The sequence below is a fragment of the Harpia harpyja genome, chromosome 12 (assembly GCF_026419915.1).
Source record: "Harpia harpyja isolate bHarHar1 chromosome 12, bHarHar1 primary haplotype, whole genome shotgun sequence".
Classification (NCBI taxonomy): Eukaryota; Metazoa; Chordata; class Aves; order Accipitriformes; family Accipitridae; genus Harpia; species Harpia harpyja.
The window spans coordinates 33,287,803-33,312,908 of NC_068951.1; the positions used below are offsets into that span (position 1 = coordinate 33,287,803).

General features: G+C 37.2%; 1 protein-coding gene across 17 annotated transcripts in view; it reads left to right on the forward strand.

The window, feature by feature from the left end:
- LRCH3 (leucine rich repeats and calponin homology domain containing 3) overlaps nucleotides 1-25,106 on the forward strand; it is a 70,898-nt gene that overhangs the window by 19,769 nt on the left and 26,023 nt on the right. For 15 of the 17 annotated variants that reach the window (XM_052804623.1, XM_052804625.1, XM_052804628.1 and 12 more), the window contains exons 2-10: nucleotides 8,952-9,096; nucleotides 10,616-10,742; nucleotides 11,503-11,608; nucleotides 11,794-11,930; nucleotides 12,897-13,006; nucleotides 17,912-18,005; nucleotides 18,888-19,008; nucleotides 21,545-21,693; nucleotides 24,202-24,278. In XM_052804623.1, coding sequence (XP_052660583.1) covers nucleotides 8,952-9,096; nucleotides 10,616-10,742; nucleotides 11,503-11,608; nucleotides 11,794-11,930; nucleotides 12,897-13,006; nucleotides 17,912-18,005; nucleotides 18,888-19,008; nucleotides 21,545-21,693; nucleotides 24,202-24,278 — 1,066 coding nt within the window. The remainder of the gene's footprint in view (nucleotides 1-8,951; nucleotides 9,097-10,615; nucleotides 10,743-11,502; nucleotides 11,609-11,793; nucleotides 11,931-12,896; nucleotides 13,007-17,911; nucleotides 18,006-18,887; nucleotides 19,009-21,544; nucleotides 21,694-24,201; nucleotides 24,279-25,106) is intronic. The other 2 variants (XM_052804626.1, XM_052804631.1) reach the window with 1 other exon arrangement.

The following is a 25,106-nucleotide window of genomic DNA, read 5'->3' on the forward strand; positions in this document are numbered from 1 at the left end:
GCAAAAGGAAAATGAAATTATTTCACAGAGGAAGTGGCATTGTATTCCAAGTTGTTACTCTGATTAGAATGTTTATCGTCTTCTTGCAGTACTCATGCGGTCTGCTCCTGTGAGAAAAATGATGCTTTTGTTGGGAATGTGCTTTCTTGTCAGAGGACGTACAACAGCTGACATTGAGTGCAGGACTGTAAAATACTTGTTTGTGTTTAGTAAGTCTTTTTTATGGTGACATCTGTGAGGTTTTTATTCATGTGTAAAAGAGAAAGCTAAACTACATACAGCAAATATGCATTAAAATCACGTGGAGAGAAAAAAGGGAGGGAGAATGGGAGTTGGTACTTAGAATCTTCTGTTTTCCTCTTTGATCCCAGGTATGACTGAGTTTTCTTATTTAGTGTAATTAAAGTTCTTACAGATCTTCGTACATAGATTTTTCTAGTCTTAAGAGGGAACAGTGAATGTTGCAGAGACTAGGCTCGATAAGAGAGTTGCACTTGATTTATTTCTTGGTTTTATGCGATGTGTTTTAATGGACAAGAGTTGAAGGGACAGTTTACTGCTAAAAACAACTAGTGTAGGTCAAGTAATTTGGAAGCCAGATTCTGCAAAACTCCCTTGTGTGACTGTTCTTAAGATGCTCCTGAGTTTTAAAAAAAAAAAACAAAAAAACTAGCCAGGTTTCATTTGGTAACCTGGGTGTTGAAGGAGAAGGTAAATGCTTTGGCCATAGTTCTTGCTCACTGAAATTGCTTCAAGTGAGGGATTTGTGAGAGTTCTTCAGAGAAGTGAGGGGTTTTCTTGTTTTTTAAAACCTTTGGCAAGAAGATTTGTTATTTGAATGTTCCAAAATAAAAGTGTAGCCAGAGGAAACAGTGTATGTGAAACTTTGATCCACACATCTGAAACTTGACAATGATTTGGCAATGATTTGAAACAGGTTTTATAAAGGACAGTGCTAAGCAGCTTTGGTTAAAAGCATGCTACAAATCTCGTCTTTAGCACACAAGACAGGAAATCTAGAGGGCTGATTTCAGTGTGAAGTGTAATCTTTCAATTTGTTTTGCATGTTATGCAGTATTTTCTCAGGTTGGTGAGGTAGGCTTTGGTGGTAGGCACCTCTGTGTTCCAGGCGTAGCACCGCCAAGTTGACATTTGGAAGAAACCGCTAACCTTTGCCTCGTTTTCTGTAACTGCAGAAGTCATAGCCTGCTCATGTTGCAAAAACCAGCAGGTTGGAGATTCTTGGTTACAAAATGTTAGTCCATGGAAATGGTTAAAACACAGTTTAGTGCTACTAGTACTGCTGCTAAGTAGGAATGTGATTGTACATGTCAAGAATGGATCTGCTGAGAACTGAAATGTGGTAAGCGTATCAAGGACAGATCACATGTCTGAATCTAATTTTCCTTCATGAAATACTGGAAATTGAAACTAGGAATTAGGGGATGTATTTCATTACAGGGCTACAAAAATAATGTAGGTGAAAACAGTCTTCATATGACTGTTACTCAGGTATTCCAGCTTGGGCAGTGGTGCTATCGCATCGGCAGTGTGCATTACCTAGGTAAAACAAAGAAGGAACAGCCTTATTTTGGTTCAGTAAATGCCACCTTCTTTCGCCTTAACTTAATAGTTTTATAAGAAGTGTATCTTAGATACATGGGAAAATAGTTCAAAAAAGTTCAGGTTTAACAGGACCGGCAGGTAGAAGGTGAGTCAGGAGGTGACATTTCTGAGGTTTGTTTTAAATTAGGGTATGACAAAAGTGGCAGTGTTACATCACAGCAGGCAGGAAGAGGTAAAATCACCCCTCCTGTGTCAGAAAAATTTCCAGGTGTGAAATGAAGCTCTAAGGATGCCAACATTTTCAGTACTTAGAAAGGAAAACATTCCCAGGTACTGAGTACGGAGACAAACAGTATCAGAATTATGTCACAGAGGTATTCTTTTATGATGATTTCTGGTTTTCTTGTGCAAGAAAAGTCAGTACAATAATATCAGTAGCTCATCTGCTTAGCGCTATGGTTTCATCTTATTCATTTTCTTTTAGTAGCTTTATGGGAATGTTTCCTAAAAATCAGTAGGATCACAAGCATTGCTCTTCTCAGATTTTCATTTCAAGTTCTGAAATGTTTGGGAGGTGAAACAAATCAATTGATAAAACCAGGATGAATATGCATGAATTTATTTGGCTAACAGAATGAATGACAAACAAAAAGTGGAGTTAGTGTTTATATAACAATGTGCTTCAAATGCATTTGGAAAAGTGAGTAGTTCTAACAGAGTTGATTCTAAATGTCATAACTGAGCAATCAAATGGCATCAAGTTCCTCAAAAGATCTGTTTAGTGACATTATCTGGAAGATGCCTGTAACCTAAGCAGTTAATTTCCAGGGAGCAGCCCGGCTCTTCTGGAGCAGTAGTTGTAAATGAGTTGTGCAGGTGAGCTGCTTTCTGTATCTGTGAGATTACATCAACTCCTTCAAGGATATTCTTTAGTGTAATTGCGGTTTTGTTGTTAGTTATCATTGTGAAACTGTGGAGTTTGCTTCTGGTCTTTAAGTTGTGTATGTGGGGAAAAAAGTCTGTTTACACAGTTTCAGATTTTGAATGTATTTCTTCTTGAACAGCTGTACTTTGTCCTCATATAGCAGTTCATCCTACCTTTTGCTTTCTGTCACTACACTGGCTGTCAGCCTCCTGGTCATTGATTGGCTTATCTAATTATTTATATGAAAATATATTCTTGTCTGAAAGCTGCAAGCTAATATATCTTAGATTTGTCTGTTAGGAAACTGTGAATGTGCTTTTAAGTTACAACGCATGCTTCATAGTTTTAGGGAAAACGGAATATTTTCTTGCCCTTCAAATGAAGTCATCCTAGTTGAGGGCAGTATATAGCAGCCAGTGTCACCATCAGGATTCAAATCAATTCACAGATACCAGTGTTGTTGCATCACTGCAGCACATTCATGGCTGATGTCACACAGCTGCAACTGGGTTATTATAGAAGACGTGATACATCATGGGTGGGAGCCCACAGTTTACAGCTGCTGACATAATGTCACAATCTCTCTTGCATTAGCGTTTTGCCAGTGGGTGTTATGGTAGTTGCTGACATTTGGTTTTGAATAGATGCCAAAAATCTAGGCTTTGCTCGTTTAAATTAAAAAAAAAATTTTTTTTTTAAATTAAAAATGTGGGGAATACATGCAGATCTGTGGTGACAAAAGGCAGATTTTATTATCAACAAAATTTTGTATCACAGCCCAGGCCTAGAACTGGCCTTCATTGTCGTAGTTAATTGGAACAAGAGCAGAAGCCATATTCCCATCACAACAGGATTAATGGACTGATCACATTAGCATCTCGTGATGAATTGGAATTCACCACCGCCCAGCTAGTTTGAGTGCCAGCAACAGTTGAGCTGCAGCTCCCTCTCTTTATAGATGTATGGGTGGGTTGTAGTGGGTTAAAGTACCTGGTACCTTAAACAGTGCATCTTTATGCATCAGTGATTTTCCTTTGGAGACAAAATTTGTGTTACAGCTTAAGTTAAAGATGTGTGAACACAGCCCTGCTAATGTTTGATGTTAGAAGAACATTCTTCTTTGAGCAGGAAGAGTTTACATTTAATGCCAAATGATGCAATTTTGAACGTAGTGTATTCTCTAGTCACAATTAACATTAGATTCGCTGGCTTTCTGAACAGAATCCCAATTAAGATGGAAAAGGTCAGTGATCTGACTCCGCTCTGAGATTTCATTTTGTATTTATACTGTTCGCTTTTTTATCTTTCACAAAGAGCTTAGTTCCAAAGAATGCTTCCCCTTTGCCAAAATTCCACATGATCTTGCCTTCAAGGAAACACATCCATTTTTAGCAGGCTAGGAGAGCCTTTTTTTAAAGCAGATTTCTGGTAACAGTAATTTTAACCCGTGAAATGTGAACACAAGAAAGTCAATCTTAGTTCAAATTGTAATAGCTATATTTCACTCATATGCTTATTCGTAGTGAAATTCAGTGTTTGTGCTTTTGGGGCGGGAATTAGTTTTTTGCTCTTTGCAGTTTATGGTATGTCAAGCACCAAGGATGTGCACATACATATTAAAGCAAACAAGCTGCATCGCGTTGATTACTCCTTGCTTGATTTGATAGTTATGAGTTGCTTCATAATTCATGCTATAATATATGTAAAAAAATATGAAAGTTTAAATAATATCTCACTACAACATTCTGTCATTTTTTCTGCACAATAATTCTTACTGTAACACCTTTTTATTTTCTGGTTCTTGTTGAAAAGTTATTTCATGCATACAGTAGCAGAAGAATATCACTAAAACAAGTCTTAACTGACAAGATATTTTCAATAAAATACCTTAGGTTTTGTTCCTTTACCTCACTCCCACTTTCTCTTTTGGAAAAGCACCAGCTACTGCTGTACTGCAGGGTAGCATATATGTAAAGATATAACCAATCACTGGAGTGCTTTTTTCTTCACTCCTGGTTTTGTTAGAGCTGTTCCTCTCCTTCAGATTTTTAGGAAGAAGGGGGGGGAAGAGGATGGAGTTGTTGAATTGTTTCATACAATGACTTCTGTACTCTCTGCCCCATTTCTGGTCCCATTTAAGGTTCACTTTCTGGAGTGGGGGAGGGTTCCAAAGAAATTGGCCAAAATAAAACAAAAGTCACCGAGTCTTAGGCATGCTGTGTTCTGGACTTTGGGAAATTTAAATACTTGTTGGATATTTGCAGTGGGGCAAGGCAGGGTTTGCAAATAACCAAAAGCAGTTGTTCATTTGCAGATTCAGAATTCACACTGTATTTTATCATATGTTGCTTCTGTCTAATTCTCGAGGTATTCTTGTTCTACACTATAGCTTAGTCTTTTTTTTCTAGCACTTGCTTTTTTTTATGGTCCTGGCAGACCCTTCCTCTTAGGTCCCCATTTGAGCACATGAAAACATGGATGCTGTGTATAAGCATTCTCATGGCCATCATGAGTAAAAATGCTGCAAACTTATTAACCAAACTTGTAATCAATTAGACCAATTTTGAATGATTTAAGAGACTATACTGCACCATCCAAATTCAGCTCCGATTTAATCTGCTTTCCACTGGATTTCTATTGCGGAACAGAAATGCCAAGTTTTAAAAATCACTATAGATTGAGGGAAGTCTGGAAAAACTTAGTCATTGCTGCTAACCAGCTTTGGTGTCTCTTCTATCATGCTACGAGCTCCTTTTGTTGTTTAAAAAAGTGTATTTTCATTTCTTTATACTTAATGTTATTTTGCAGGGAGTTATTTTTTTAGAAAAACTAAATCATAGCTCAGAATATATGAAGTTTTTGACTAGTTCATGCCTTATGGTCTGCACAACATGTAAACAATAGGTTCGTTTGGTAAGAAAGTGAAACAAAAAGCAATTGAGAATTCTCATGTTAGTGATTAAACCCTTTCCAAAACAGAGTTGAAAGAAACTTTTTCTTTGCAACTCTTCTGCCAGAAAATATGGCTCATTACTTGGGAAACCTATTTCTTTGTTAAAATGGGTAGTATGAAAACAGACTTTGCCAGCACAGCTGTGTGAAGGAGGGATAAAGCTGTGTGCTGAAGGAGGTTAGTATATTGTGAGGGGTATAAGGGGTGGAATTCAGTTCCATCCTCCAGGGTCCCTAAGAAAAACACACCTTGTATGTGAACCAATGTTGTAATAATTCTTTAAAATAAATAGATGCTTAAACATCAAGTCAATGTGGGAGCTAAGTATTTTTTCTAAATTACTCTTGCTTGTTTCTTGTAATCTCTGAAATAATTTGCATTCTTCTCCCTTTCTTACATGGTAACATACAACTGTACTGTGCAACCTTAAGGCAAGTTGTATGTATCACAGATAATTCCAGGGATTACAAATACTATGATTGGCTGCACTTACTAGAAATTCTTCAGGATACATAATTTTTATTTGTGTTGGGACAGTATGTTTGTTTGGAAACCACTCTTCTCCTGTTACATTTTACAACAATGTTGGCACAGGAGAGATCCCATTGGGAATGTCGCAATTTTGGACATCGCATTGTTGCATGGTTTTAGGACTATTACTTTGCTTTACATCTACTGCAGCTCTACATCTTGGAGGAGGAGAGGGTTGGAGTTTGCTGGCATTTTTCACTAAAACATTAATGAGAATTAAATTATGGAAGTAAAGCAGAAGAAACCCTAGGACAGACTAGTGTATTATGGGAGATGACTTGTGCAACTTAAGTGTCCATTGCATAAATTCCCTTGAAAATGTATGCTGTGTCCCTGCAGGATATACACAATTACTTTGACTCCCTTACTATCCACAGATTCTTAACAAGGTTCTGATCGGTGTTGATTCATTTGCTGTTTCCACTTACACTGGAGTTCGGCAAGTGTTTTAAATCAGAAAAAGTAATTCCTGCCACCAGAACAAGGGACTCTGCTGCCTGCACCATTGTTTTTCCCCAGTGCTGGCACAGGGTTTGTGGGGCTGTGTGGTGAGGTGATCAGAAAAACCGTTGTATTAAATTCTGATCACAGTTTACCACAAACTCTGACAATACAAAGGGCCTGGGATGAGCAACAGCGGTAAGAAAACTTTGGGTTTGGCAGTAACAGGAAGCAGGATCCATCACAGTGGTCTTTCTTTGCATTTAACACAATTATCTGATATTTTATCTGGATTAGCATATGGTAAGATTAGGATGTTTATGGAAGCTGTCTTTAGCAATCTGTAAGTGCAAGTTTTTCTTCACTCTTAGAAGAAAAGAAAAATGGGTGAAAAAAAGGTCTCCAAAAATAGAAAAGGGGGGAGAGGTCTCCGTTTTCTTTCATAAGGCAATTAAACAATTCTAGATATGCAATGCAGACTTAATGCTGACGACTTCTATTATTTTGTAGTTTTAGCTCCCACTATTACAGCTGGTCGGAAACGTTCATTTAAAAGTGCTGTTTTTTCAAAATCAAGTTTGGACAAGTTTAAGCTGAGGTCATGTTTTAGCCTGATACAAGCTGGAAAGAAGCATGTTGTGTGGTTTTTTTATTTTTATTTTTTTAATTTTTTTTTTTAAATACTCATTGCTGAACAGAGAAGGAGTTTTGTTATGTTTCCCGTTACCTTTTTGTTTCAGTGGATTAGAAGTTTCCATGATTTTCATGTTTTCTTATCTGTGTGCACCCTGCAACATCTGCTTAACTTTATATCCATCATAGCCTCTGCTATAGTTAGCTTCAGTCGTACCTGTAGGTTAGATAATGCAGTTCCTTCCCACTTGTACATTGAACTACATCTGGAGGTTTTTCTCTAGAAAGTTTTTCATAGTAATTCTTTCTACTGAGATTTTTAATTACTGGTTTTTTATCAGTAGTAGCTCATGGCTTGCTCTAAGCATTGAGGTAGACCTAGAGTCAGTTCCAGCTGCACTTGAAGTGACCTCTTTTCCTTGGGCAACCCAGAGCAGCATACATTGGAACAATGGTAGGCAGGATATCTCTGAGGAAGGCTTTTTTACTCTGGAAAAGCTTCCCTTTTAAAAGAAAAAAATAATGTCAAGAGATGCAAGACCTATCTGCATTTGCAGTCTTTAAAAAGTAATCTGTATTGGACGGTTCCTTTGGGGAGTAAAGATACAGAAATTACTATGTCAGTTTATTGTATGTGTTTTGTGGTGGGAGCTTTTATCCTTTTATGCTGATGAGGAGAAATTGAAATTCAAAACAAATAAAGAAAATAGCAATTAAATTTGGATTATTTTTTTTTTAATCATTCATGACACCGATTCAGGTTAGATGGGTTTTTACAATGAATGTCTGCCCTCCCTTAAAAATGTAAAGGTGAAGCGTCAGTTTATTAAACAGGCAGTATGTCTATAGGAACTCCCTGCTGACACAAGGTGCTCTTGATGTAAGCATAACTCCTGTCAGAATTAAGAGCTGGGTGTGTTAGGAAGCAGGAATTGTTAGTGTGTGTTTGTGAGAACTGTCTTTGGCATTTATAAGCAAGAGGTTGCCTTGACCTTTAAAGAAAAAAGAACCCTTTGCAACTGCATTGTTATCACAATGGAGTTTTACTCTTGAAGGAGAGTAATACTGACGGATATTTTATACCTATAGACTGGTAATTGGAACTGGCTAAGGAAAAATATTGATTCTTCAAATACAAACATTTGGTAGGAGTTTTGGTTAAACTGTTGTCTCTTGCCAAGCAAGGAATGTATGATCACAAAGAAACAGTAAACCTTACTGGTAGCAGAAAGCAGAGCGTTTCTCTGCAGCTGGGAAGACCCTTTACTGAAAATCCTTCCATTGCCTGGTTGAGATTACAGGCTTGAACTGGTATCTCTGAAGGAGGAAATACTTTGGCTAGAGTATAGAAGTCTTGTTTAAGGTGTGTGCTTCATGTTTCCCCTGTTGGAACTGTTACCTATGAATATGCGTGTATCTATATATAAAGTATATATTTTGGACCAGAAATTTGAAGCTGAGATTTCCATGTAGCAGAGAGTACCTTAGCAGGGGGCTGAGAGAAAAGTACTTTCTAATTGTTTTCATTACAGCACTGCCCACCCATTACCAACTCCATAATCTAAAGATGGTCCTGGAACAGATTTTTGAAGCTGGGCTTTCAGGATCTTAAACTGGCTTCCTCTAAGCATAAGGCAGTTTGGGATATGAAAGCGTGACTATGAAAGGAGTGTTGCATCTGGCTCTCTTTTTCTCATTGTGGCTGTAAGATTTTAAAAGATCTTGATTTATTTCATGTGTGAAGTGAGTCACTTCATAATCCTGAAACTTTTGCAGGCAGGTTAGCGCAACTGATTCGTGTCCAACTGTTCCCACTGTGATGGCGAATATACAGAAAATACTTGTCCTCATGAAGTTTTCAGATTGGTTTACTGAATGTTTCTTTTTTTCCCCTCCTTTCAGATTTGTCACGGAACAGACTGTCAGAGCTTCCAGCAGAAGCATGTCACTTTGTCTCCCTCGAGAGTCTTAACTTGTACCAGAACTGCATTCGATATATCCCAGAGGCTGTTTTGAACTTACAGTCTTTAACATTTCTAAATATCAGGTAATGATTGTCTTAGAAATTTGTTTTAGCATCAATAGTGTAGGTTTATAAATTTTGATGCATCCATAAGTAATGCTAACATGGTATGTAATAATCATGTTATATTGAATGTTACTGAATCAAAGCAACCTGAACCAGTCTTACCCACTTAGGTGGATCAGGGAACGTGAGGATTAAGCAGCAGCTTGTAGAAGTGGGGTACGAAGAAGAAAGCTAATTCCAACTTAGACTCCCAAAATAAATTCCAGTAGTTTTCATGTGAAATACAGGCTGAAAAGAGATGGTAAAGCTTTTGGATAGTCTTTACAATTCAGCTCTCAGCAGCTGAATAAGGCTTATGCAATTTTCCTTTGCCTTCACTGTACTGGTGGCTTTTAAAGATCTTTCTTAAGCATTAACACTTCTCTGTCAGCACTAAAAGCTGATTGCTGCAACTTAGTCTGTTGATGAAATTCAACTGTGTACAGCATCCTCCATTTGTAGAAGGTCTTTTAAGAGGTGTAGAAAGTTCCTTGTCACAAATTGGCTGTGATATCAATCAAGAAAAACTTCAGGCTATTCCCTTCTGGTGTTACACTTTTGCCAATTTAGTATGCTTATGTTTCTTTATTTTCTTTTTTTATTGATGGTGAGAATTGTAGGAATAGGATATGAATCAGGTATGGGTTTCCTATTGCTATGATGTCTAGTAGGTGCAATCCAATTATTATCCTTTCAAAAGCTGCTGTTCGTTCATCTACTGCTTAGAACTTTTTTTTATTGCTTCACTAGCAGGGAAATCTGGGTTTTAAGCATGAAAAAATACAGTAGCATACTTTGCTGAATGTCAACATCTGATCAAAGCCTTATTTAAGATCCTAATAACTTTCTTTCTAATCATCCAGTCACCGCTTCTTGCTATGTTTTATTTTTAAAGGGAATCTTTCTCTTTTACAATCCATCCTTCTCCTGCCTGATTCTAGTCTGAGGTTACGGTCCAGTCATATGACCTCATATTTGCTTTAATAGTAGTTTATTATGAAATGTCCAAGACTGGGTTTTGGAATAGGGAAATCCATCATACCAAGATGCTTGATCCACATGACTTACTCAATTAGAAGTATACTTTAAATATTCAGTAAGTAATGACTTTTTCTGTGGCATTTTGTATGTGCTGACCTGCAATGCTACCTATCAGAAAGGCTTTTGCACTTGTTTGTTCAAACATACTCATTTGTGACAGAGGGTGACCAGTTACCAGAAGCACCTGGAAGGGCATGAAAATGTCATATTCCCCAGCTCTGAGTTCAAAAGATCATCTGATCAGTCTTGGTACTTGATATTCAGAGTTTCTTCACACAAAACTAGATAGAGCAAGTAATGAAGAACAACTTCATGGAACTACTTTTGCAGTAATTATATAAAACCAGAGTTGATCATCCAAATGAAGTGTGCTCTTTGTATGTGTCTTTCATTGCATTAAAATGTGAGGTGATTTCTCATTAGTTCTGATGATTTTGTTTTCTTTCTGTCCAAAAAGTCGAAACCAGCTTTCAACATTGCCAGTGCACCTCTGTAGTCTACCACTAAAAGTTTTGATAGCGAGTAATAATAAGTTGGTTTCAATACCTGAAGAAATTGGACAGCTCAGACAGCTGACAGAGCTTGTAAGTATACAGTTATTTTTTAACTATTACTATTCAGTCTTTAATTTTTAATTCATGTGTTTAATAGGTTCAGAGGTGCTTCAGGAGAAATAACCATTTTTTAAACTGATCAAAATAATGCAGTAATTAGGATGTTATCTGGGCATGTGCAGGATCGACATCTGGTTTCTCATTCTGCTGAGAACTTTGTGATTGTAAACAAGTCACTTTTATGCAATGGCAAGTTACTTAAATCTGCTCTTAGCCTAAGGAAGATTTCTGTCTGCCATAGTATCTCCAACTGTTTTTGACTTTGTATAGAGGTGTTAGAAAAGAGTTTGAAGTACTCTGAGATTTTAAAAAAAATTCTATATGAGGGAAAGATGCCTTGCACTGGAGAGCAAATTATCTGTGTCAGTTTAAGAGTCTTCCCTATTTTTGAAAGGAAGGCTGAATGGAATTAGAGCTCTTGGTGCATTTGTTTCTACAAAAAGCTTATATGTAGCAAGTTGTGCTGTCTCAAATAATACGGAATAACTAGAATGAGATAAACATTCAGACATAGAAGTTTATTTCAAGTTAATCTTTTAAAGCTTTTATTTCCCCATGTATTTAAAATGAGAATGCTTCACATCAGCAATGAGATTTAATGAATATAAGGATCTGAGGTGTTATGTAAATAGTTGTCTTTTTCTTTCAGTCCCTAAATAAAGTGCTACATATTTTAGTTAACAGAGGCTTACCAGTCAGTGGTAACTCATTCTTTACTCTTGCTTTGTAGGATGTGAGCTGTAATGAAATACAGACAATACCTCCACAGATTGGCAATTTGGAATCCTTGAGGGACCTAAATGTCAGAAGAAATAATTTGGTGCGTTTACCTGAAGGTGAGATAAAGGCTGTCAGTTATAACAGCAGAAACTTCAAGCACTTCTTTATTTTCAATAGCTTTATCTTCTCCTGAGAAGCAACATACTTAGTTATTCTGTAAAATACGTATTTTTATACTGTTGCTTTTTTTTTAACACCTTTTTAATCTGCTGGATTGTATGTTTATTTTCTGTCTCTATAGAGCTTGCTGAGTTGCCTCTGATTCGATTAGATTTCTCCTGCAATAAAATAACAACAATACCAGTTTGTTATAGGAACCTCAGACATCTGCAGACCATCATGTTAGAGAACAACCCTCTCCAGTCACCCCCTGCACAGGTAAACTGCAGCTAGGAATTCAGGTGAATAGTTGAACTAAAAAGGGCAGAATGAAGTTAAAAGCTGAAGGATTATATTACAAACTTTATTTAAGAACAAGAGGACTTTCAATAAATTGTATTGTCTAAAAGTGTTAAATATACAGCACAGCTTGAAAAAATCCCTTTTTCTTCTCACTGTACTGTATTAGTGGTCTCACCTATGGGATATTACTAAGAATTCCACTGTTAGCATTGTACTAATGTTAGCTAAACATTTCTGCTTTCAGTGTAAGAGAAAGGAAGCTCTGTTAGGCAAGACTGATTTTGTGCCACTCAAATGTCAGAATTTTGACTGAGGCCTCAGTGCTGCTGTGTGCTGGTTCACTTTGCAGCAGAGTGCTCAAAATGGCCTTTGAGCTAGAAACCACAATATGGTTAGTGACTAATTTGATTTTTAATGTGGGTATATAAGCCCTTGAGTATTACAGGTTCTACTGTGAGCTGCTGCTTCTGAGTCAAGAGTGGCACTTGCTAAGACCTGTAGTTTCAGTAGGGTTTTGCTTCCCTTGTGAAAGCAAAGACAGCTGTTACTGGCTTCATTCACTTTAAATTTGAGCTTGCTTTGGCAGTCTGCCACTGCCATTCAAAGCTGGGCATGGGTGGGATGCATCTGTTCTGATGCCAAGGGTATAAATTCTAGTACTTGTAAATGCTTATGTCTTGTTTGCATGATGAAATTTCAGCATCCAGCTGACAAAGTTGCATGCAGACCAGATGTACTTGGAGGACAGCTTCCATTTGTCTATCACGGGCATCCCGTGATGCTCCACTATAGCTGTTTCTAAAATGCAGAAGAAGAAAAGTTTCATTGGTTGACATAAATGTGCTCATTTATTACTCTCAACTACAGGTTAAATGTCTGTAGAGTACTTTAAAATGTATTATCAAGTTATACTTATGTATTTTTTTATTTTTATTTTTTAAGATATGTATAAAAGGAAAAATTCACATATTTAAATACCTGAACATAGAAGCATGCAAGATAGCTCCAGACTTGCCTGATTATGATAGGAGACCCATGGGATTTGGATCTTGGTAAGTTTGGCACAATCCAAGTTCCTAGTTTTGATGACATTCAGGAAAATTTTCTCAGTCATCTGAGTTTTTAAAAAAAATAGATCCAAGGATTGTTCTTTGGTAAGTGCATTGATGGAGGTGGCTTTCAGTAATACCGTTTATGTTACCTCATGGTGCATTCTAACAAGGTGCCACTATATAAGAAGCGAGGAGCAGTTCAGAAGAAAACCTGGGCAATATCATATGAAAGGCAGTTAGAATTGATACACAGTAAGAAGAGAGTGTTGGTATCTTCATAGTACAGGGGGTGTGCTCTCATGTTGTTAACATGTGTGTTCAGTTTATAAGATCTTAATGTTTTCCACATACTTACTGAGGTACATCCCTGCTGTGATTTTTAACCTTTTGTACAGAATTTTATAACTGCTGTGCTCAAACCACAGGTGTAAATGCTGATCTCCACCCCATTAGTAAACTGTTATTTTTGGCAAGCTTTCACTTGGCACTATTGCTTAGCATTGTAACACAAATATTGGAACAGTCAGCCATATCAGCTGCTAAATTAAGATGTCTAGAGAAAAGCAGGAGTTAAGATTTATTTCTGTTACATGATATACAAGAGAGAGAGTCAGTGAAGTATGAAACTAAATATATATAAAAATTACCTCAGTCATCTTGGAAGGTGGTAATAAAGTCTGGAGGAGTAAGTTGCTAAAGGATGTACCGCTGCCTTAGCAGCAACAAAACACAAGTCAGAGGGCCTCACAATAAATTATCATGAGTCAGATTTGTGAAGAAGAATTTGCATGAGGGACTGACAGAGTGATTCCTCATCAGCACTGAATGTCTTAAATTATTTTTCTAGATGAGGTCAACATATGAGCATTTTATGATTGTTACTCAGTTTCCTAGAGTATAAGCTGTTGCAGATGGTTTCTGCATAATACTGAGGATACTGTCCTGTTACTGAAAAGGCTCTAAATGATAAAATGTCGTGATCTGTTTATCTCTAGCATAGGTTGTAGGGTTTTTTAAGAGAGATTCCAACAAAATTAGTGGGCTATGTGCTTACTGATTTATTGTTGTCTGTAGTTGTATATTACTATGGAAGTTTTCGTTAATTACTTTTGTGAAATGAGAAGAATTAATGTATTTTAATCATAGCTTTGAATCATGAATGTAAAAACAAGTGGAGAACTGGTTGAGGATGCTTTCTCTAGAGTTTCTTCCAGATTCAGCCATATGAAATGAGCTTCAGCTGGCTTTTTTAGCTGTATTTCTATCCCCAAGAGGAGATAGGAATTGGTGGTAGAATTATTTGTTGTTACCATGCTGTTCAGGGCATTTAGTGTTGCAAGTGATGCCTCCTGTCTTCATGTACCCATGGAAGAACTGTCCATGGATCAGAGTAAATGTTAGGAGAAGATGGTAGAATGATCCAGTAGAAGAGAGGATTCCAAATTATATTCTTTTGGAACTTGGGATGAGAGAAATAAAAGCATTCACCTACAATATAGTTAGTATTTCCAGGCAAGTCACAAGAGCTTTATGTTTGTTATCTTCAAGGGTGACCATCAGAAGTAAGATATCAGTCAGTACACCTAGACTTCATTGATGTTTTATCTGATAGGCTGGGTGAAATACCATGGAGGTTAAGAATCTGAAAATGGGAGGCAGAAGTTCTTAAAGTTTAAGGAAGTTTGAGTCGTACTGTCAGTCCACTCTTGATCAAACATTTTTTAATAACAAAGTTGTTAATGCTGTTAATAAAGCAAGATACTCTGAAACATTATGGCAGAAAGTGTGGTTTGGAGGTTCTAGTGCAGCTCATTATTTGTTTTAGCCTTGTCAAATTATATCAAACTGTCTTACCAGAGCGAAATCTTGTCTGTTTCAGTCCTTTTCTAAACATAGGCAATGTGAAATTTATCTTGCAGCAAGTTTTGATCTGCTGCAGCCATTCTCTCATTTGCAACACTGAAATTCAGAGCAGCTCAGGTTGGTGCTGGAGTGAAGAGGAGTCAGAACTGTTGAAGCTGTGTAGCAATTCTTTTGGCACTGAGGCAGACTGGTGTAGTCTGGAGTTAAAAAGTTTAAAATATGAAGTACTCATGCATGAACCACTGTAGTGAATATTCTGGGACTTGGGCAACTGTTCTTTCTTACAGGAGGTTGTCGTGGTTTAACCACAGCCAGCAACCAAGCACCACGCAGCCACTCACTCACTTCCCTCACAGTGGGATGGGAGAGAGAATCAGAAGGGTAAAAGTGAGAAAACTCATGGGCTGAGATAAAGACAGTCTCATAGGTAAAGCAAAAGCCACGCACACAAGCAAAGCAAAACAAGGAATTCATTCACTATTTCCTATCGGCAGGCAGCTGTTCAGCCATCTCCAGGAAAGCAGGGCTTCATCACACATAATGGTTGCTTGGGAAGACAAAACACCATAACTCCGAACAGCCCCCCCCTTCCTTCTTCTTCTCACAGCTTTATATGCCGAGCATGATGTCATATGGGTATGGAATATCCCTTTGGTCAGTTGGGGTCAGCTGCCCTGGCTGTGTCCCCTCCCAGCTTCTTGTGCCCCTCCAGCCTACTCGCTGGTGGGGTGGTGTGAGAAGCAGAAAAGGCCTTGCCTCTGTGTAAACGCTATGTAGCAACAACTGAAAACATCAGTGTGTTATCAACCTTATTCTCCTGCTAAATCCAAAACATAACACTATGCCAGCTACTAGAAAGAAAATTAACTCTATCCCAGCCAAAACCAGCACAGAGGTAAAAATACATGGTTTAGTAGGCTTTGGAGCTGTGTCTTTGAAATGTTGGCAAGGATTGTCTTTCCTTTGGCTGTTGGCCTTACCAGGCGTTTAGCTTCTCATCCTTTGATTTCAAGCCTTCCATAGCTTCCTGGCTAAGTTGTAGTTGCCACAAAATGCTCTGATCTATCCAAATGCCTAATTGTTGTTCCTTGTAGCTTGTTAGTCAGGGAGGAATAAAAATCTTAAGTCTCAACTGATTTCAGGATGGCTGCTGTATTATTATAAACATATAAAATGTGCAGCATTGAATAGCTGTTTTTAGATGTGACAACTGGGGAGACAGAAAGCAGCTTTCATGTTAAAAAGGAGAAGAGTCCTGGTAACAGTGATTATGAATTTTTGAGCTTCCAGATAACCTTAGTGCTAGATGTATAGCTTTTAAAAATCTCTAATTGAAAAGGAAGGCTAAAAGAAGAAAATGTGTATCAAAATACTTACCCATATTTGAGATGTAGCCAAATAGTCATTTTGATATTCTTCAATTTGCAATAATTGTTCAACTTACAACACGGTTCTCAGGAGATTCTGAAAATATTGATGCATTTAAAATGGAATTATACTGCAGATGAATTTTTCTTTTCTCTGACCCATGTTTTAAGTCTAATATTTAAGTACTATGAACTGTTAGGGTAAGTATGGTTCTGTTGTCAGTGATTCAAGTTAATAGTTCTGTAACTGCACTGGGCGATTTCATGGTCATTCTTTTTTCTTCCCTACCCAAAAGAAGAGAGTTGTTTTTTCTTTCCCCTTTTTTCTTTCTAGAGGTTTATTATGCAGATGATCTTTCTGTTCAAATACAGGGCCATAAAGGTGGAACTCTTCTGAGTTAATCAAAACTCCATGCAGATACAAGACCTTGTCTTTTGGTGTACATCTGCATAGAAACAGATGTATAGCCTAACGTTTCTCATGTGTAACCCTCCATCCCTCCTCTTACTTTTTTCCTATTTTATGTCTGTCTGAAAATTCAAATAGCCCAGGATAATAGTCTGTCACTGTTCCACAAAGTCCCATGCATGCATACAGTGCTGCATAAAAAATAATAATAATAATAATAATAATAATAATAATAATAATAATAATAATGAGTGATTTGAAAATAAGTATTTCCTGGAAGAGGGATTTCGGAAGGAGCAACAACTTGAGAGCAATACCAGTGAGAAAATGACCTGCAATTTAGTTATGATGGGGTGAAGCAATTAGCTTCCTGAAATTCGTTCTTCCTTGTGTATTATGTAGTAATTACTGCTGCAGTTCTCCCTGGGGCATCGAGTGCCAGTAGGACAGTTGAGCCATTGTGAAATGCCATCTGCAGTGGATCAGACAAGTCCCATTGTCCCTTTACTGTAGCTATCTGCAGCAGTTGCCAGACTTGACATCTGTGATGGCTGTACTGCTGAATTATGTCGTTTCTAAGCCCAGAAATTTAGAGAAGAACTGTATGGCTGTTTGGTCATGTGTATTGTAACACTAGGCACATGTCTCATGCCTTTGTCTAGACATGTCAATGACAAAGTCAGGCTCTGTAGGTGAAAACTGTACTTCTATATTTATTATATTATGAAGTATTTGAAATGCTGTCCAGCTTACTGCACAGTTTCTTAGGTAATTATGATACAGAAGATAGTTATGTAATACATTTTGCATACTTTTGTGTAGAAATATATTCTGTATTTTTAGTAATTTTGCATGGGTTTATGCTTACTTACGAAAAAGTTTGTGGGATGGTGTTTTTCAGCCAAAACACAAGTAGCAGAAACTGAAAGTTTGACTTGTTAAACAGTGAAATAAGAGACCACTTTGCAGTTTACTTTATCATAATTTCTGCTTGGGAAATGTTTGAAGTATGGATATATACTTTGGATCAGATTAGCTCTTAAAATGCTAGGCAGTGGCAGGTGGACAGCTGACTGAAGTACGTTTGTAGTTGTAAGCACATGCTTCTTGTTCTGTGTGGCAAATGCAGTATGATGCTTTCTAATATGCTGAGCTTGTGAACACGCTGCAACTGTGCTTGGTAGCTTATTCTGCTTTTGTTCTGTTATAGCTGAGAAGCTTTTGGTGGTGTATATATTAAAGTAACTAAAACTGTGTGTTTGACAGCCATGAGGAACTCTATTCCAGTCGTCCGTATGGAGCACTTGATTCTGGCTTCAATAGTGTGGACAGCGGGGACAAAAGATGGTCAGGGAATGAAGTAAGTGTTGCAGCTTTATTTTTGTTGAGTGCAGTATTGTACAGGAAAGAGGACTAATAAGTATACATCTGGAAGCATATTCAATAGGTAACATGTATATGCTAGTGTGCAGGTTGTCTTGAGCCAAAATTATTTGTTGTTTTATTGGAAAAAAACAAGCATAATTTTATATGGGATGGACACAAAGTTGGAAATAATAAGAGAAATGTATAAAACAGTGCATGACAGATTAATTTACTGGAGCATAAAAGATGGGGAAAATGGGGTTCCTCATTTTAAAAAAAAGCTTATAACTGTATCGTATTACAATGTTGAGTCAACTACAATTACTCATGAGTAGTTGTTTCAATAAAATAAATCTGAACATGAAAATTAAGCTTCGAAAACCAGGTGAAAATTTCGTTGTCTGTCTTTGCAGCTTCTTTCAAATGTTAAAGTCTGTTTGCCATTTAGAAGCAGGAAAATGGGATCTCTTAGCAAGGAGACTGTCAATTATTCTTCCCAGGAAGAAGATCCCTTTTCCTCTTGGGACAGCTAGAAAAGGCAGCAGCCAAGACCTAAAATGTTTCAGTGAGCTATACTCCATATGCCTGCTTGCACTCATAGCTTGGTTTTTGAGAGGGTTCTAGGAGTTTCCATCCTGGGATGTTTTCAAGCACTTGCAGATATTGCAAACAAAACTGTAGGCAAGCTGGTTTTTTAAGAAAGCTTAAATACATGTTTTTTAAAAACAATACACTGTAGCTGTATTTTGCTTTAAGTTAGCGTTTTGTAGGAGCAAAACAGGATAGTTGAAGTAAAAGTCAAATCAAGAGGTAGTAGCTTCCTAAATGATGTTTCCAAAGAAAAGTGTTTCTTGACTTCACTGTTCATTTTCTAAAGCCAACAGATGAGTTCTCAGATCTCCCTTTACGTGTAGCAGAGATCACTAAAGAACAGAGACTGCGAAGAGAAAGTCAGTATCAAGAAAACCGAGGGAGCACAGTCGTAACTAATGGTGGAGGTAAATAGTGATCTTTGGCTAACAATATTTATTGTCATCATTATTAAAGTTCTAGAATATTTGCTATAAATACTAGGTTGTCTAAAGAGGAAAAAAAGAGAAAGGTCTAGGTGGAATTATACAAAACCACTGTTGTGTGAATAGTGTAAAAACACTGTTGTATTAAGGATGTTACAAGGCAAAATCAAATAGCATCAGAATTAAGATTATTTGGGAAACATTGTGTCAGCTTCTGCATATGTGCTATGTTAAAGTCTCCAACTGCTTCACAGAGTATTTTGGAATATTGAATTTCAGTGCATGGAATTTTGCTGCTTGAGCTACTGGGGAAAATTTACAGCAGTAGTAAATTGTCAGTGCTCTGTGCTGACTGCTGTCAGAACAGGATGGGCAATTTTGTCAGGGAATTTTGTATTTCCGAGTAGCAAAAGTGCCTCATTCAGCAGTCTTGGGTTTTAATCCAAACATGCAAGCCATCTAGGAGGGACTGGTATTTGTGAATGACATTGCTTTTTTGCACCTTCTCAATTGGTTTCCTGCAGTCTTACAGTAGCACCCTCATATTTGTTCAAGAGGTGATAGCGCTTTCCATGTTTCTTGATCTCTGTAGTCCTTCTCCATTTTAACTTCCAGTAATCTGCACCTACCACTGTCTCTTTGTTTATATGTCCCAATTTTAGCCTTCTTCCAGGTTAGGTTTTTTCAATCATTCCCTCTTCTCCATTTTTCTGCACTAATTATTATTAGATCTCATCCCCATATACTTTGATTCATTTTTCTTCTTTCTCAGCTGCTCCCCGTTTTCCATTTCCCCTAATGGCTACAATTCATATTCCCTATCTGAGTGTCACCCTTCCCAGCTACTTTTAATCTTCCTTGCCCAACTCCCACTTTTTCTTCTCTCTTCCCTCCTCATCCCCATCTTCATCTTTTGCTGTCTTCTTTTCTTGGTCTTACTCTTCTGTGCCACAATATTTTGTTTTCTTTGCTGCCTTCTAGAAATATCTGAAACTTTTGGTTGACTTGCACTGTTTTACACATTAACGGACAAAAAATTCAGTTCAAACAGTTAAATTTTGGCAAAGTTAGAAGAATTGAAGACATGGTGTCATGGGAAGCTCTCGGCAGCCTTAATAACAGGTGGTGCTGCCAGCTCCACCTCCAAGACTAACTTTATTTTGTTCTTTTGGGTTTTGTACACCAGGGATTTCAAAATGCCTCACTATTCTTTTAAGATGGAGCACAATCAGTTCATGAGTAGGAGTATCTGAGAGGGGCACAAGCCATAGCATGTGGCTGTCAGTGATCCAGGAGATCGCTTCCAATTTTGTGTTCCTAACACAGATACTAACTTCTTTCACTCTCTACTGTATTGTTGTTGTTGTTGTTGTTGTTATTTAACAAGCAAGGCTGGAAAGAAGGGCTCTGTTTTGGTTTGTTTTGTTGAGGGTTCTTTTACGGTTTGAAACTGAGATGGAGATTTAATGAAGCCAAAGTATATAGGAATGCTATTTTGGATGGTTGTAGCAGAGGAGGTGGCTTTGGCAGTAACAGTTGCTAGATTGTGTGGTAAGGCAAAGAGAAGTCTGTTTTAGACAAGCAGGAAAGGGGCGGGGGAGTAGAAAAAGAATGTCTGCAAGAGAGTCTGGGGCAAGTTTGGGGAGAGTTTTAAGAAAAAGAAAGCTCTAGTGCTCAGAAAGGGAGCTTATGCTTTCCCCTTCATCCCCAGCACGGTATTTTGCACTAGGGTAGTTTGCTCAATGTCATGACTCTCAGAACCCCGGGGCAGAATGTGTAAAAAGCAGTGACAAGTGAAAAAATTGCCCTACATAGTATCGCCCACACAAAGGAAAATCAATGCTAGCCAAACTGTGCTGTTTCTTGCTCTCATTTCAGTGGTTCTTAATTTCTTTTTTAATTCCTCCTTTTAAAATAAAACTGCAGATGCTTTTATGTTGTTTTAGAGGGATTTTCTTGCCTTCTGTACTGTCCTTTGTTATTTCCTCATAGACTTTTTATATTCATTGCATTGCATCCAGATAACTTGGACATGCTGCCCTCTGTTTTATTGTTGTAGTAGTAAAAATAGTAGAGGTATCTGTCATATCCATTCTAATTTTCTGACAGAGATTAATTAGAACCAAGAGAAATTATTCAAAACATACACAAATCATTGTACAGTCATGGTGTTAGCTGACAGATTTTGATAGATGGTTTTCGGTATTGAAAAAAAATCACAGTATTTACTTTACCTTTTCAGTCATTGCAAAAGTATCTGTGGCCAGCAATATAAAACTACATGCTTGATACATGTTTCTCATTGCTTTTTAAAAAGCATAAATTTTATCATTATTTCAAAATTTGATGTTTAACAAATGTTAGTGAGCCTGGCAAAATCCAAGAGCTTTAAGGCTGAGCTTTCCCAGACAAAAGAAAAACAGTAGGGTGTTAGTTCCTGACGTTGCTTTTTTGTTGTTTTTTTTTCCTCTCCTGTTGGTTATCTAATTATGGGTGTTTCTTTGTGTATAATGTCAAGTGGAACATGATCTCGATCAGATCGACTATATTGATAGCTGTGCCACAGAAGAGGAGGAGGAAGAGGTGAGGCAACCCAAGTGCATGGACTCAGACAGCCTCAGCTCACAATTCATGGCATATATTGACCAGCGGCGAATCTCTAATGAGGTGGTGCTTTTACTTAAATTAGTTGAATTCATACACCCCAGGAAAGCCTTTGTGATGGTATTAATGCTGCTTCTCCCCAGAGGTTTTCTTTGGGTGTTGTTTTGGGGGTTTGTTTTGGTTGGGGGGGGGGGGGTATTAATTTAAAAAAAAAAATTACAAAAATAGGTCTGATCTGGAGGAAGAGCACAATGTTGTGCTTTGTGGAGGGTCAGAGCTGGAGTGTTAAGCTGCTCCCCAGTGCCTTTTGGGATATGAGGAATAAGTCTAAAGCAGCCACACTGTTTTCCTGTCATGTGGGTTCTTGCAAGCTTGTGCTTTAGGCATACGTGAAGCAAATGTTTTTTCCAAAGGAGTGCTATCTTCAAAAAACATTGAAGTTGATGCTTCCAACTGGTAATTGGTGAAACCTAGAAAATTGTTAACATTTACTTGGTAGTACTAAATATACACTGACCTTCTCAAGGGAAAAATGTTGATTGTTATCAGCATAAAGATTTAGTACAAGAATTTTGCAACTCTATTAATTTGGCTGTTCATGTTGATTATAAATTATTTGCCAGTAAACTCAATGTCTTGAGCATCCATTTTAAGTTTAGACTAACTTAAATATTCAGACTTTTCAGAAAGCCTACTCTTTGCAGAGAATTATTTTTTTCTCTCTTAGACTGTTGAGCAAGGCTTTGCACCTACATGTACAGACTTGGATATGTATATAGTCACCTTTCTGAGCACAAAACACCATCTGTAGTTTCAGATAAACCTGGCACAAAACTATTTTCAGTCAGGAAAGGTATACAGTTGAATGAACAATAAGTAAAATCATTGCTACACAGGTTAGAAAGTTCTCTGGACAGCTTTTTACAAATGTCTAGAAACAGGTGTGAGTAACTCTAGACACTGCTCTGTTTTCTCTTACAGAAAAAAAGAAAAATAATAATAATTTTTAAAAAGGGGCAAACTTAGCATACACTATCCTAATAATAGCTGCTTTTATTGATTGCTTACTGTATCCAAATGATGTCCTGGAGCAGACAATGATTCCAGTAAAGTTACTGTCACTTTTCTTTAGCTCATGTCATTTCATTGCTTTCTAGCTGCATAAGAATTAATGTGCCTTAATAAAATTCACTAGAGTTGCTTTGAAATCACATGGATTGCCAAAACTGGAAGGTGCCTTTGTTTCAGTTGTAGCAGCCACTGCTGTGAATATATGGAGAAAACTGTTCCCTGTTAAGTCATTTGGATGGTACAGTTTTGGAGAGTGTCCTCAGAAATCGAACCTATAGAAACAGATTTTCAGCCACATGATGTTTCCTTCTGCGTTCTGTCAGTCCATTAATACCTATGTACACAGTTCAGTGGTTCACTGTACGTACTAAGTGTATAACCTGTCTGAGAAAATCTTTGTGGTTGATATGCTTAAACAGTACTTATTGTGCTGTGATTCAAATGTGTCCTTTCAAAGTTTTGTGTGTTTTGAAGCAGAAAGATACTTGGTCTATGAAGGAAGAAAAAAAACCCAGATCTTTAGCATTCATGTAGCAGCCTGGTCCCTGTTTTGTCCACTTCATATTACTGTTTACTGTGTTTAAAATCAGTGACACAGATATCTGAGAGGTGCATTCATTTTGCAGATCTCATAAATTCAATATCAAACCACAAAAGCTGACGCCACTTGAAGCATAGACAAAAGGGCAAAACTCAGAAAATGCACCTATTGGCAATACAACCCAAGGACTCAAGATAGTGAAAAGGCATTGATCAACATCAAAAAAGATATTAATAGGGTTTTAGCTATTCACAAAAATTAAACTGTTTGCTTTTAACTGAAGCAGTAGTTTCTCTAAAAAGACAATCCAAAATACTTTACGACTTAGGAAGGCTAACTGTATGCAATATAGCAACGTGCATACAGGCATGAGTGAAAATTGGCAAGTTAACACTGAAAAGTTTCCATTTTCCTACATTAATGGATGTTTAAAATAACACTAAGGGCAATATGTTTCTGTTCCCAATGGGATAAATTATTTCATAGCTCAAATTAAGCCTAAGGTGTTCTCATTCATCCCATGTTTTGCTTTTTTGTCCCTCTGTGACTTGTCTTTAGGCCATCATAAAAGACCCATCAGCTATTGTATCCTGTATCTCTGAGAAGTGTACATTGCTGTACACTTGTATATGCATTCTTTGGAGATTAACTCTACAATTCTTCTAAGTTCATTAATTATTTTCCCTGCATGATTCTTAATAGTGGAGGTTTTTAAACTCTTAAAATTTACCAGTAGGCATATTTAATCTTGAAACTAAAGTTTATTAAAATTGGAGGAAAGAATAAAGGTGAGCTTGCCTAGTTGGAAATTAACATCCCTGAGTTGTGTTTCGTGGTTCTTTGTCAGGTATTTTGAATACCAGTAGTTACAAATGTTGCTCTGCAAAGAGATTCTTTGACATTAATGTACAGTTTTCTGAATAAGTTGTTAACTTAGTCTTCTCTGTTATTTTGCTTAGGGCTCACCAGTAAAGCCTGTATCCATCAGAGAATTTCAGAGAACAGAGGATACAAGACGATATTTACATCAAAACAGGTAAGAATATGTGGTAACAGTAATTTTATCCAAAGTTTCGTGATGAATGCAGAGCGCATATTTACTGAATGTGTTTAGAAAATGACATTGTTTTCTGTTGCTTCACCAGAAGTGTGCATGGCACTTTTATTTATGAATTACTGCTCAGATTAGGAATTTGTATTCTAACAATGGCAGTGATCAAAAGGCTTGGCTGTTCTAGGCCAATGCTCGGCTTTAAATCAGGTGGTTAATGAAATCTGCCAAATTAAAGTGTATACTTTTAAACAGACTTAATATCTGCTTTTCATGATTTAATTTGTGCTTTGAATAAATAGTTGACTTAAGCTATATTACATAAAGGACAGAAGGGATAAATGTACATTTACTGCAGGTTTAGGGGAACCATAGTTACTATGGAGTATCTGATGTGCTATGAGGTCACACTCTTGGTTGACTCTTGGTAGCTGTAGTACTGTGGGGGTTTAGTTTAATTTAAAAATGTGTTTTTTCTGTGCCGTAATCATGAGCTTACATCAGAGGAAGAAGGGATAGAATGGGAGTAAATTCTGAAAACAGGTCGCTTAGTTTAATGAAGTAGATTTTTTTGAATTGTGTCCATACTTTTTAATGATTACTTGGCTTATTAGAGGGAATGCTTATCTGTAAAATATGGGTCAGAGTTGGACAGAATATAAATGAGGTGGTTAGGTTTGAGAAAAGCCTTTTCGGTGTCCAGTTAAAAGAAGAAGATGAGCAAATTTATAGCTTCTTGCTAATGGAACTAAAATCAAAATTGATAGAACCTTTAATATGCCACTGAAGCATTTCAGTATTCTGTGGATTGAA